Raw genomic sequence first — 14,126 nt, 5'->3', positions numbered from 1 at the left:
CACCATCATAATACACGTCTATATATATATTTTTTTAGGCATTTTTTTTTTGGATAAAGGTAATTTATGGTACAGTTCGTTCATTTTCAACACAAAGTGTACAACTTTGTGTTCAGATGTGGAAGCTTGTGCCTAAGAAAATCGACCTTACATTACAGGCATTTAGCAGACGCTCTTATCCAGAGCGACTTACACAACGTTTTACATAACATTTTTACATTGTATCCATTTATACAGCTGGATATATACTGAAGCAATGCAGGTAAGTACCTTGCTCAAGGGTACAACGGCAGTGTCCTTACCCGGGAATCGAACTTATGACCTTTCGGTTACAAGCCCAGTTCCTTACCCACTGTGCTACAATCCGCCCTCACCTTCTTTACACCCACAAATATGCTGTGGATGTAGCAGGAAGCTGATACAGTCCAGTGGCATAAAAAATAACAGTAACAATTTCTTGAATAATTTCAAATTTCTTGGCAAATTTGGGAGTGAATTTTTTATATTATCATTTATTTATCTTTCACCAGGTGTGACAATAAGTAAGCCAAGGCAATACATGAAAATTATTCAAATCAGGTAAGGCTGTGCTTGTTCAGCTCATAATACAAATTCTTACTTTTGTGCTCTGCCCATTGTTACTATTTGTAGATGCACATAAAGTTTTAATGAAGATTTATACAGTGACTTCCTCTTGCCTCGATTGTCTTCAGTGATGATACAACTGCTGATAGCAGAAGCAGTAGAATGAATTCTGAGATGTACAGAAGCATCGCATCTGCTCAAGTTCAAATGCCTCCAAACTAATTGGATGAAACTTCAGAAAATTTGAGTTTTTCAAAGCCAGACAACTGGAAAATTCTTGACTGGCTAAGTCATTCACCCAAACTGATTCCACCTGAACATGCATTTCATGTGCTGAACAGAAAACTTAACTATCCCCCGAAGCAAGCAGGACCTTAAGATGGCTGCAGTACAGGCCTGACAGAGCATCACCAGAGAAGATATAGTGCCTTGTGATGTCTATGGGTAGCAGATTTCAAGCAGTCATTGTATGCAAAGGATATGTGACAAAATACTAAACAAGACTACTTTCATTTACATAATATTAATTTGTTCCAAACATTATGGTACCCTGAAATGGAGGGCTATGTATAAAAATTGCGGTAATTTATACATGGCGAAACCAAAGTGTATAAACATACTCTTAAATAAAAGCTGAGAATGGGCATGTCAATGTGAACTGTGAATTGTTGATTAGACATCTAAAACTGTGGTGTACAGAGCCAAAAAAAAAAAAAAAGTGTGTGTATGTGTATGCGAAAAAAATTTAAAAACATATTTGATTCAATTATTCTTCAATCGGTCATTTCATAAGTCTTCTCTAGTTATAAAGGCAGATTATTATGTAAACACATTGTAATTAAATATTACCTTGAGCGAGCACATTTAACAGGACTTATACTGTACAACAGCATATATGCCCATGTTTTCCATATTACTACAATTATCAGATTTTCCCCATTTGATGTACAAACGCCATGTACTGTCATCACTGTAGAGCTGGACGTTAATATGAACCCCTCTCCCTCAACCCATAGCTCTCTCTCTCTCATTATCACACTCTATCTGTTGCCAGGTGAAATTGAGAATCTAAGCACACTCAATTCATTCTTGCAGGGACACAGAGGCTTACAGAAGTGCACTTTAACTGCATGTGAATTGGTTGACTACAAATATAAACTTGTGGAGTACAAATCAAGATTTCTTCATCCCAAACATTATGGAGGTCATTATATGTGTGTCATGATGTCGCCATTCAACCCATGACCAGGTAACTGCTCTGTCACCCTTCCTAAAACTCACCAGCAGGGGGAGTCCTAAGTAAGGCACATGCTTTTGCACCCTTGTTGTTTTGGAACAGTAAGAGGTGAATCCCCTCCCCTTTGCTTGCGGAAGCCACTCGTACTCAAAAACTTTGCTTCCTTTCCTACCTGCGGCATTTCCGAGCGCGCCACCACACGATGACACTTTTCAGAATCATTTCCGACATATGCAGCGTGCGACAACCTCTCCTTCGTAACCCGGCAACTTCCCACACCCGCTCCCAGCTTCCTGCCAGACGCCCACTGCACAGAGCGCACCCGCGCTCGAATTCCCCCACCTCCTGTACAACACAGTATTGAGCCCGCAGATACTGACTCTCTGACGGGGGGGGGGGCGGGTGGCAGGCTTGTGTTGTTCCTCGGGGGGCTGGTGTTATTTCTGCCTGACCTCCTTTAAGGTTGGCCACACAAGCATCCGTTTAACCATCTATCTAGTGTGTGCCTTCCTCTTATGGTCGTGGTTTATGTGAAACTCAAAGGAAGCAGCAGTATGTTTACCAGGAAATCCATTAGGCTAACATGGTATTTTCCTGAAGACCAACTAGATTAACAATCAATAAGTCAACAGGTGAACTCCACTTTAATTCACATACAAGTAAACTCCAGTTTAATTCACATACAGGTGAACTTCATTTTAATTCACATACAGCCAAACTCTACCTTAATTCACATACAGGTGAACTCCACTTTAATTCACATACAGGTGGGCTACTACTGATTGCAACCCCACAATTATTTTTTGTGGAAAATATGAAATAAAATACAAAGAAAAAGAGAGAATAAATTCAACACAAAACAGGGGGAAAGGAAATTGATTTCCTTTTTAATTTTTTTTTCTATTTCTGTTGCATTTTTATTCATATTCATTATGGTTCCTTTTTGTCATCTGCCATACACTGAAGTGAACATCATCTTGACTAAGAAAAGAAACACATAGTTTTTGAAACAATATTGGGGCTGACTTTCAACTTTTTTTTCCTCAGAAGATGTGAACAAAACAATATCTTTAATTTACTGGCAGTATGACTAAACGAGATTACAAGTAAAAAAAAAAAAAAGAGATCACTCATTGATAAAATTTCAGGCCGTCTACCTTACAAGGCTGGGAAACCACCGTTTCGGAATGTTTTTCAGTGACATGCAAACATCACGGCTGCAAACTGCGCTTGAATGCTGCTGCTGATTTCTGGAAACGCCCCCTTCTGTTTACTTGTGTGTGCACTGCCACAAAGTGAAAATTATTGCTAAAAATAGAGCACCATAATGGAAGTCTATGAAACAAAGAGTGACTAGAAATGGCTTACTGTACATGCACAAGAATAACCACACACACCTTTTCACATTACACAAGCATCAAAGAAAATCCTCACATTGCCAGGTAATATGTTGTTATGACTGTGTCTGCTTTGCTAGATTAGACATGTAGCTGAAAATCTTTTCAAGCCTTGAACAGAAAAGCATATTTCACTTCATTTAAAGAGAGATAAAAAGAAAATCCATAAAAGAACAATTAGTCTTTTTTTTTTTTTTGAAAATTTGATTTGGAAGCAAACATATCGTGTGTTCTGACACTAAGTATAATATATATTTATATATAATTTTTCCATGAGCCTTGCTCTAAATCAGAGTTAACATTTTCAGACAACATCTGTCTTGTTACGTGGAAAAAAAGAAGGCAATGGTGACACTGCTTAGAAAACAGGATATACATTTGAAAAAGTGCAACCCCAGAAACACGCAAGATTTACGGGTAAGACAGGTTTAGTTTTTGATGTTTGTGCTTGCTCATGTCGATCTCGATTGAACAAGAGCTAAGTCTGCTAAATTTATTTGTGATAGAGTGGTGATAGCCGTTCAGGAAATATGTGTGTGGGCTACTTTGGTACAGTTCAAAGGGACAAAACCAAAAACCTTTTTGTCCTTATGACTCAGAAGTGGCTGGTGTTGCACATGTTTTGGGGGAGAGTGCACACTTTTGTGGCGCTCGTGCTGTGTTCTCTTGAATTGGCAGAGGACAGAATGCAAGTATGATTGGCCAATACAAAATATTATGCTCTCTGCATTCCACTGCAGTCCACAAATGGAATTTTGTTTAATGTCAGGTTAATCATATTTCTTGCCATTTATATCCTGATGGACTGAGTAGCCAGCAACATATTTCCAAACTGACCCAATATGCAGGATCTGTATATTAAAAATATACCTTTTGGGACCCATGAAAATATCTCGCATTGGGCCCCACCACTGCAAACCACTCCATCCCTGCATAATTACTCTGCAATTTATTGACAGCCCCTGTCAGTCTGGGGTAGGGTTGCAAGATATTGAATTTATCAAAACCAGACAACATGCAGACCTGGAAACATAATAACAGACGACATGGGGACCTGTGAGGACCGGGGAATTTTTTCAATCACTTACTCAGGCAGGACATATTGTCCGGTCAGGACCACAAACTGGACCTGAACAAATAATGAGATTCTGGATTTAGGGCATCTGACAGTCTTAGTCTGGGCCCTTCCTCCCAACAGTCCAATCATGGTTAAGGGAGACAAAATAAAAAACAAATCATTTATTTTCTTTATAAAGGTGTTACACCGGTAGCCTGGCACACATAGTTCAGATTTGCAACCCTCTGTACTTTTACTCATTTAAGTGTAAATTTGTAAACAAATATGCCCCAATAATGCCTAATAGTAATACCACTTTGCAAGTTAAATGTATTATATTCGTGTATTGCATAATGTACTATCATCAGGAACACTCAGTACCAGGCTAACATCACAGCCGGCCTCGAAATCAACATTGGCATCGTCTCCACTTAGCATTACACCATCCTACACACGCGCATACATTTAAACGAGTGTGTCTTTAACTCTCTTCTATCTGGTAAATGCAGTTCGCATAGCAAGTAACTGAAAGCGAATACTAACATAAAGAACTACATTTCCCAAGAACACTCACAAACCACTCACTTTCTATTTAGACTCGACGGTCAGTATCGAGGAATTCGCCGAATGTAATTGAATGGTGTATTAATAGTAGACTAAAGCGGTTTCTTATGAGCACGTCGAGACTGAGTTTCACGCTACATTTCAGCATCGCCTGTAGCCTATAAAATAGGCTACTGACGCCTGTAGTGAAAATGGGAAACGGAGTAAACAAGGTACTTCACGTATTTCTTGATTGATCAGTTACCGGTGCTCAAGTTGTGAGATTCTTTCAGCTGTGCTTGTAGGCTACTTTTCTCTCTGCGAGTGATAGGAAAGTTGTTTTTTCGCCATGGGTACGATAGAAGACATGGTGGCGAATAAAACGTTTTCATACGATTAAGTGGAGGCACTCAATGTTAGCATGATGATCGAAAATGATAGGCTAATAATTTTTTCCGCCTGCATCGCTTATTATGCTATGTATTTCGCATATAAAAAACATGTCTTTACATAAGTGTGTTAACATATTGGTCACAGTGTAATCTATAGTATTTAGCCGGCTATCACTGGCATCCACTCCGTCGGTTCACTTGTAGGCGGTGAACTCCCTGCGAGTATCATGCTGTGCTGTTGAATCCTTTTTGGTTGTTAATGACTGCGTGCTTCAAAACCCGAGTCAGTGAAAGCAGAATCTGTAGGCGGCTATTCATGTTCTTACACAGATACACATTCAGCCGGAATATAAAGACAAAAGTGCGTTGCTGTGCGTTTGAATTTCTGTGCTCTCCTCATTAGTGCTGATAACGATACTGTATTTTGCGCCTGCAACCCCCGCCGCCGCATTTTATTGTGGTCCGATACAGAAGTAACCCAGTAGGCTAGTATGACCTGTTGTTTGGATTAAAAAATTTAAAAAACAGTAAAAAATATAACCAGCATATACACCTGTCCTCTTGGAGCGACGGTTTGCATCCCTGTTATTAGCTGTGACTTTTATTTATTAAAAGTTTCAGTGAATCCATATTTCAGTCCTCCAGCGGCAAGATGCCATACATCCATCTGTTGCGCAGTCGTTAGGAATCATCACACTTCAGGTTGAGTCAGCTCAATTAGTCACTTACTAGGCTACCTTATAAACACACTGGATATGGTTTAGTAGGCTACGCATCGTCTTTAATTAACCCTTTCTTCTCTTATGACGCAGTGTAGTGCATGCCCATGCTGATTGTACCAAATGTGTCAATATTTGCACTCTAAATCAGGTGGAAATTAATATCCCATGTTATACACTGAAACATTGTTTTTTGTATTGTCACAATCATATTATAGGCTACTTCATTCATTCATTCATTTTTGATCAATCATGCTGAAGTCATTATGTGTGATTTCTCTGGATCATAGGCAGTTGCCTTGTAACACATTTGGAGAGTGGGCACAGAAGTTGAGAAAGCTGTGATTAAAGCTGTAAAATCAGACTACAGGAAATGCTATCCTGCCTGTTATACCTTGAACCCTGAGTTACTCCTTGCTTCTATGTTACCTATGCAATGTACCACTTGTCCAAGGTGTTGTGGTTGCCAGATATTTAATTTTTAGAACAGTTCGTTTTATGTTCCAGAAGTCAATATAAAATGACAGAATTCTTATCTTGAAAAGTCTCATTTTGTTTACGCTAAGCTTAATTAGCTTAGTTTGACTAAGCTGTTAAATGGGCGTAGATCTGGGATTGAAGTTGCATGACTGGCAGTTGGTCATTTTCATCCATGGAAGTACCGAACAGTTGGAGGTTAGTTTTAAGGCATAGTTAGTTTTAAAGGAGATTAGATTGTGGCCAGAGTTGTGCATTTTGATACAGGTGCCACATTCCAAAGTGTCGGGGAACATTTTAGCTATAAGGCCATGTAGGTTAGTCTAGAGTAAAGTAGTCATTCTTGATGTTGGCCAGATTGCATAAATGGATGGGTCAATTAAATACTTAAGAATATAATAAATTAAATCAAGAGAAAAACAAGGAGTTCAACCCTGTTTGCATTCATTTTAGGTCCTACCTGGGCTCTACCTGGGGAACTTCAAAGGTAAGTTTTTTCTACCTTGGAAGCTGAGCACGTTTTAGAACAATTATGGTTAATTAAGTTTGGCTCCCAAAAATTAGTAAACTTAGATTAGTATTTTTTCTGTTTATTCTTCTATAAACTGTGATCTACTCATATGAACAGAATATAATAATATGGCATATGTACATGAGACTGGACATGTATGTCACCCATCCAGCAGCAGCGTTTTACCGTGGCAGGACTGTGTCGTTGATATGAGGGAAGAGTTTGCATAAATTGACTGAATTGCGTTCTTCTCATTTTTACCCCGCAGACGCACGAGACAGAGAGCAGCTAGCGAGACACAACATCACGCACATCCTGTCCATTCACGACAGCGCTGCCCCGCTGCTACAGGTACGCGACGCCCCTCCCCCCCCCCCCCCGGCTGGCTGCGGGGGCCTCGCCTGCATGGGCGGGGAGGTCAGGGCCACGGCGGGATTGGCTGACACGGCTGGTGGAGCGCCCGCGTGCAGTCTGCCTGCCGTGCGGTTCCTCGGCGGGTCTCCTGGGAATTGACGCTCTTATCTGCTCGCTCAGGGACTCACCTCACGCTATCTCCTCTCCCAGATTGTAACAGTCAAATGGACATCCTTCCTCTAAGTGCAGCTATTACCGCGAGAAACCAGATAGAAATCGAAAAAAGGTCTTTAATCTCTGTTTTCCTCCCTTTTACACCGAGCACCTCAGATGGGTTATATCCAGGGTAAATGTCTGGATGAAACAAGGTTCCATTTAGGGGTCTGCTTGGTGCCACCTCTTAAAGCATGTTGGCTTGGGTATTTTTTTAAGTCCTACAATTTGGCTTAGTCTGTAGTACAGGTATATTCCGATGATAATGTGAAAGGAACCTGCAAATAAATATGTTTCTGTTGCCTCTGACAATTTTTTCAGACGCCTTACAAAAACAAAAATAATCCAAAACCTGTACGTTATCTACATGATTGTGCAGCCTAGCCCATGTTTCAGGCATTTTTTTTTTTTTTGGAGAAAGTGTGTTTCCTCCTTGTGCAGTTCGCAAAAATGCAGATGGAAATACAGGGCAGGAGCTTCTTCAGGAAGTAACTGACCTGCTTGGACGTTTGCTATTTTAAATTGCATTGCACACTTTTTTTTCCCTCATTCAGGTTTGAGTGTCTCTGTAACCACGTGTAAAGCGTGCCACAGTGTGTAATGCGTGTGTAAAAGTGTGTAACATCGAGCTTTGTTTCCGCCCACAGGAGATGACATATCTTTGTATTCCAGCTGCTGATCTGCCCACACAGAACCTGTAAGTGACTCCTCTCAGTTGTAGTAATGCACTTACGTAGGAGTCCATTCAGTCTCCTGAACATAGCCAGCCCCATAACAGCATCTCATCTTAGGAATATGTTAGAAAATATGTTGCAGTTACAATGTTCATTTATTTGTGCAACTGAAAATGCAACGGTCTAAGAATCTTAATATTTATAGGCATATTAGAGTCATTACAAAGACATGCTAGCCTGCTACTCTTTAAACGTTTTAAGCTTTCAAGGAGATGAACTGAGTGAGGAGCAATTGTGCTATGTGAGCGCTGTGTAAAAAAATTTTTATGCACTTGGGAAAAGTACTATTTTAAGTGCTTTAAAAGGTAAAACACCTTTTTAACATTTATTTTTCTCAGAAGAATGATTGGATTGGTTATGAATGATTACATTGACCCATGTCTCATTATATTGACCCATATTCACGCACGCACACATGCACACACACACACTTACACACGACAATCAAAAACCCATGCATGCACACAAACATTGAGGAAATTGTGCACGTATGCACACGAGGCACACACACAGACACACATGCACGTGTGTATGTGTAAGCACATCAAAAAAAAAACTCTGACAGAAACAGACAATGGCTTCCGGCTGAATGTTCAGGCTCTGGTGTACAGGAAGGAAGCTCTCAGTTCTGTGCTGCATCTGAGCCTCATCCTCAGCCCAGCTCTGTTTTTATCGCTCGTCAATCTGCTGGCTGGGAACTGCACCGCCTAGAACAGCACAGTACAGCACAGCATGGCATAATGCAGAACAGCATAGCATAGCCGAACTTAGCACAAAGCAGCATGGTACAGAATAACAGCACAGAATAGCACAGCATAGAACAGCACAGTACAACACAGCACAGCATGGCATAATGCAGAACAGCATAGCATAGCCTAACGTAGCACAAAGCAGCATGGTACAGAATAACAGCACAGAATAGCACAGCATAGAACAGCACAGTACAACACAGCACAGCATGGCATAATGCAGAACAGCATAGCATAGCCGAACGTAGCACAAAGCAGCATGGTACAGAATAACAGCATAGAATAGCACAGCATAGAACAGCACAGTACAACACAGCACAGCATGGCATAATGCAGAACAGCATAGCATAGCCGAACGTAGCACAAAGCAGCATGGTACAGAATAGCACAGCATAGAACAGCACAGTACAACACAGCACAGCATGGCATAATGCAGAACAGCATAGTATAGCCGAACGTAGCACAAAGCAGCATGGTACAGAATAACAGCACACAATAGCACAGCATAGAACAGCACAGTACAACACAGCACAGCATGGCATAATGCAGAACAGCATAGCATAGCCTAATGTAGCACAAAGCAGCATGGTACAGAATAACAGCACACAATAGCACAGCATAGAACAGCACAGTACAACACAGCACAGCATGGCATAATGCAAAACAGCATAGCATAGCCGAACGTAGCACAAAGCAGCATGGTACAGAATAACAGCACACAATAGCACAGCATAGAACAGCACAGTACAACACAGCACAGCATGGCATAATGCAGAACAGCATAGCATAGCCTAATGTAGCACAAAGCAGCATGGTACAGAATAACAGCACACAATAGCACAGCATAGAACAGCACAGTACAACACAGCACAGCATGGCATAATGCAAAACAGCATAGCTTAGCCGAACGTAGCACAAAGCAGCATGGTACAGAATAACAGCACAGAATAGCACAGTATAGCAGAACATAACTTGGAACCGTGTAGCATGGCACAGAACAGCTCAGTATCACACAGAGCAGCATGGTATAGCACAGGACCGCACAGTATAGCATAATGTAGCACAGAACAACACAGAATAGCACGGAATTACACAGTATAGCACAGAACAACACAATAATTAGGATAGCATAGCACAAAACATAGTATACATTTCTGTAATTTGTAATGAATTTGCTTGTCAATGCCTCCCTGCTCCGATGTCGGTTCCCCCCGGTCATCCCTATATGAAAAAGTGAGGGCAGTATACTGGTTGGTAGATCACATTGGGCTGGCCATTGGAAAAGTATATCGCAAGCCAAAAAAGTGTGGACACCCCTGATTTAGACGATTGTGTACAATTACAGTGGTTATTTCAGATATGCACAAATTAATTTCAACCCCCTGTGCCTTCGGAATAATAATAATAATAATAATAATATTATTATTATTATTATTGTTTATTAGTAGCACAAATGTAAGGTTCGTCTATCGTAATGGCTTAGAGTACTGAATGTTATTGGGTCCCAGTTTTGAAATTTGGGGGGGGGAGTGATTCTTAGATTGTTATAGGGGTGCTGTAACCCCTGGAATTTCCTCCCATGCTCACAGGACCCAGTATTTCAAAGAGAGCATCTCCTTCATGCACGAATCTCGTCTGAAAGGGGAGGGCTGCCTGGTCCACTGGTGAGTGCCTGGAATACTCACCACCGCCACCCACCCACCCGCCCACACCATTTACCATGGAGATGTGTGATGGACAGCTGAGTTGGGGGGGTGGGGGGGTTCCATGTACAGCATTTACATTATGAAAGAAGGGTTTGGATGCTGCATGGGGGCTACATGCTTCTAGGCAACGTGGGTTGAGCCCGACACCATCCACCACCTACACACTCGCCCCCACTCCCCAAAAGAAAACTGAAAGCACTCCGACAACCAGCGTCACCTCATTGGTGAACTCAAGCGGAGCCCTGTGAGAACACAGATAAAAAGGTGTTAAAGTCAACCTATTCTTGAACTTCCCAAATTGCTCTTTGGTGGCACACCATAGGCAAATAGGCTGCTTGTCTCTGATGGGGGTCCTGCGACAAAGGAATGCTCCTCTACATGTTCAGAAACATTAACGCTGGCCTTGTATGTGTAGTAATAAACTAGCATTGAAACAGAGAGAAGACTGCTGCATCTTCAGGAGCATTGAACTGGCTTGCCTTAGCTTTGTCATAAACGAGGAAGTGTTTCAAAAAGCAGGGCCACTTTCTGTGTCTGTCTCTTGTGTTACTGCTTATTTTCCTTTTTGCCAATAAAAAAGAAAATAAGCAGTAACACAAGAGAAATTCACAGAAAGTGGCCCTGCTTTTTGAAACACTTCCTCTTTTATGACAAAGCTAAGGCAAGCCAGTGGCCCTGCTTTTTGAAACAGAGAGAAGACTGCTGCATCTTCAGGAGCATTGAACTGGCTTGCCTTAGCTTTGTCATAAAAGAGGAAGTGTTTCAAAAAGCAGGGCCACTTTCTGTGAATGTCTCTTGTGTTACTGCTTATTTTCTTTTTGCCACCTCTACCTTTCTCTGTCCTATTGTGATTGGTACTCTGCTCAGTGTTTTTTTTCTTCCCTTTTTCTGTCTCTCTTCTCAAGGATTTGTCCTAACCTCCCTCTATGTTTTCTGTGAATATTAGTTATTTTCATCTTTTCACTCATCTTTTCTACCTCTTACTCTCTCCATTTCACTTTTTTCCTTTTGTTCCCTGTTCCTATCTATCTATCTATCTATCTATCTGTCTATCTGTATGTCTGCCTGGCGCTCTCTCTCTCTGTGGGAAGAGATTAAAAGTCTGAATTCTCTCTCTCTCTCTCTCTCTCGCTCGCTCGCTCGCTCGCTCACACACGCACACACTCGTGCACGCACACACGCGCAGTCTGGCGGGCGTGTCCCGCAGTGTGACCCTGGTGATGGCGTACCTGATGACGGTGACGGGGCTGGGCTGGCAGGACGCCCTGAGCGCTGTTCGGGTGGCCCGGCCCTGCGCCGGCCCCAACATGGGCTTTCTGAGGCAGCTGGAGGACTTTGAGAGCACGCAGGCCATCCACGTGAGTGCACAGTCTGCCCGTGCTCTCCCCCACTCAGTGGAGCCATCTGACCTGCCCCTGCCCTGCTGTTGATCAGATCTCCTGATGTAGCAGTGGTGAGGTATCACTGGGGATGTATCCGTGCTTGTCAATTTGCATCACTAGGCTGTTTGTTTGAAGCATGATTTTCTGTTGATTCCAGAGTTTTCTGAGTAAATAAGTGTGTTTGAAATTGTTTTTTTGTTTTGTTTTTTTACCCCAGTACAGGACATGGCTGAAGGAGAAGTACAAAGAGAACCCCTTTAATGATGAGGATGCGATCCAGGTTCTCTTGGCACAGAAGCCCAAGGCCAAAAGTGCAGATTTTACCTCTCTTGGCATGACGTACACCTGACGCTGCCCACTACAGTCACAGATGGTGCAGGACGGTGCCACAGACACCCTACTACTGGGTTTGGAGAGCCAGTTAGAGTACACTGCCATACCTCTCCTCTTTTTGTACAAGTGTTTGGTCGGGACCCTTGGGTTTTTGGTCCTTTATTGCTGAAGGAGACAGGCATTAATTTAAATGAAGCAATTGTTTTTTTTGTGATATGTGACTCAGTTTGTGTGGGAAATCACTATTTAAATCTACTTCCTAATCAATGTGAAGAGGTGCACTATGTACTGAGGTTGTTTTTTTCCCTCCAAAAAAAAAAATAGAGGAACATTTTGAATGTGCTTTTGTTATTTCTATATGCAGTTGTTTTGTAATACAAACTTTTTTTTTCCACTTGTTTCTGTACTAAGTATAAATTAAAATGGACTGGAATCACAACCTACCGTTTCCTGCACAATTCTTTGTCTTCAACTTTGTAGCACATGTGAATGGTTCTTATTGTATATGAAGAGAGCACTCTTATACAGTGGTGAGTTGCATCGCCTCCATTTTATCATGTGAAATGGTTATGGTATTTATTTGGTTTTAGGTCATTTGTATGTTTTTGCGGATGTAATCTGTATTTATGCAGTATTCTTGTTCTTTGACATTCAATGGAGTGATATCTCATTTCCACTTGCTGGTCTGGACATTTTGTCTGGCAGCTGGGGCACTATTGTTCTTATTAGTTGGGTGAATACACTAATGTTTCTCCTATATTGTAGGTAGCTCTGGATGAGAGTGTCTGCTTGATTAAATTAACAAATTTACTCAGCTAGGATGATTTAGTCATTTATGATGCATCAGTATATGCATTGCTTGGAGCAGTCAATGGGACAGAAGCCCTGGTTAAATGTTCAGGGGGAGAACTCTGTTGGAACTCATTAACCTCCTGAAACCACATACTGGGGCCGCATTCATATTCTAAGGGTGTCACCAGCTAACTAATGATAATGAAGGTGGAACCGCAGAGCTAGGCTGGTTCTCCCTTTATCCCCGTGGCCACTGTCTCTTTCCTGTTCACAGCATATGCAAGCAAGGGTGGCCACGTGTGAAGGTGTCAAAAAAATATATATTTATAAAAAAAACCTACGCGCAACATACTTTTGTTGTTCGTAGGTTAACAGCATTAACTTTAACCGACAACTTCTGTGAGTAGAAGCAGGCGAATAAATAGTATTACACATGTCCAAAATGTACACATTTTTACTTTCCAACCACTTATGATGTTAGTTATAAAAGCATGAAAGTAGTTGTTCATCGACAATAAAAATGCCACATTTCTACATTTACATTGAAGCATTTAGTAGACACTAATGCTTGTTATTTAATGTGCATACATGCAGGTTTTATGCTATGAAAAGTGCTAATGATGCCATCACACACACATGAAGTTATCAGGTCACAGCTAAGAGTTGCAGTCTACATATTCCTATGACATAAAGTGGAATTCATATTTGCAAGAGGGAAATAGATAATGGGGTATTATTAGGAAGCACATAGTTCAGGTGACATGGTTTAGTATGGTTTTGGTTTTGGTATGGTTTTATTGTTCTAGTAAACCCAGTCTGAAATTTGAGCTGTATGTGAGTTTTCCACCTGTCACTTACTGTCATGTTATGAGAGTCTTAAGTAAAACTGTCCTCATGAAAGTTCATAAAACCAATGAGTTTGGGGGGATTGGATCAGTATTAATA

At 41.3% G+C, this 14,126-nt stretch overlaps 1 protein-coding gene across 1 annotated transcript; it reads left to right on the top strand.

Annotated features, from left to right (window-relative positions):
- Positions 1-4,861: 4,861 nt before the first annotated feature.
- On the top strand, positions 4,862-12,828 carry LOC135260856 (dual specificity protein phosphatase 22-B-like). The gene is made up of 7 exons (XM_064346504.1): positions 4,862-5,052; positions 6,861-6,894; positions 7,187-7,269; positions 8,133-8,182; positions 10,558-10,632; positions 11,861-12,032; positions 12,274-12,828. The coding sequence occupies exons 1-7, from the start codon at positions 5,032-5,034 to the stop codon at positions 12,403-12,405; spliced, it is 567 nt and encodes a 188-aa protein (XP_064202574.1). The 5' UTR covers positions 4,862-5,031; the 3' UTR covers positions 12,406-12,828.
- The last annotated feature ends 1,298 nt before the right edge of the window (positions 12,829-14,126 follow it).

Source organism: Anguilla rostrata, chromosome 8 (genome assembly GCF_018555375.3).
Source record: "Anguilla rostrata isolate EN2019 chromosome 8, ASM1855537v3, whole genome shotgun sequence".
In the NCBI taxonomy this organism is placed as follows: Eukaryota; Metazoa; Chordata; class Actinopteri; order Anguilliformes; family Anguillidae; genus Anguilla; species Anguilla rostrata.
This window is presented reverse-complemented; position numbering and strand designations above follow the sequence as displayed.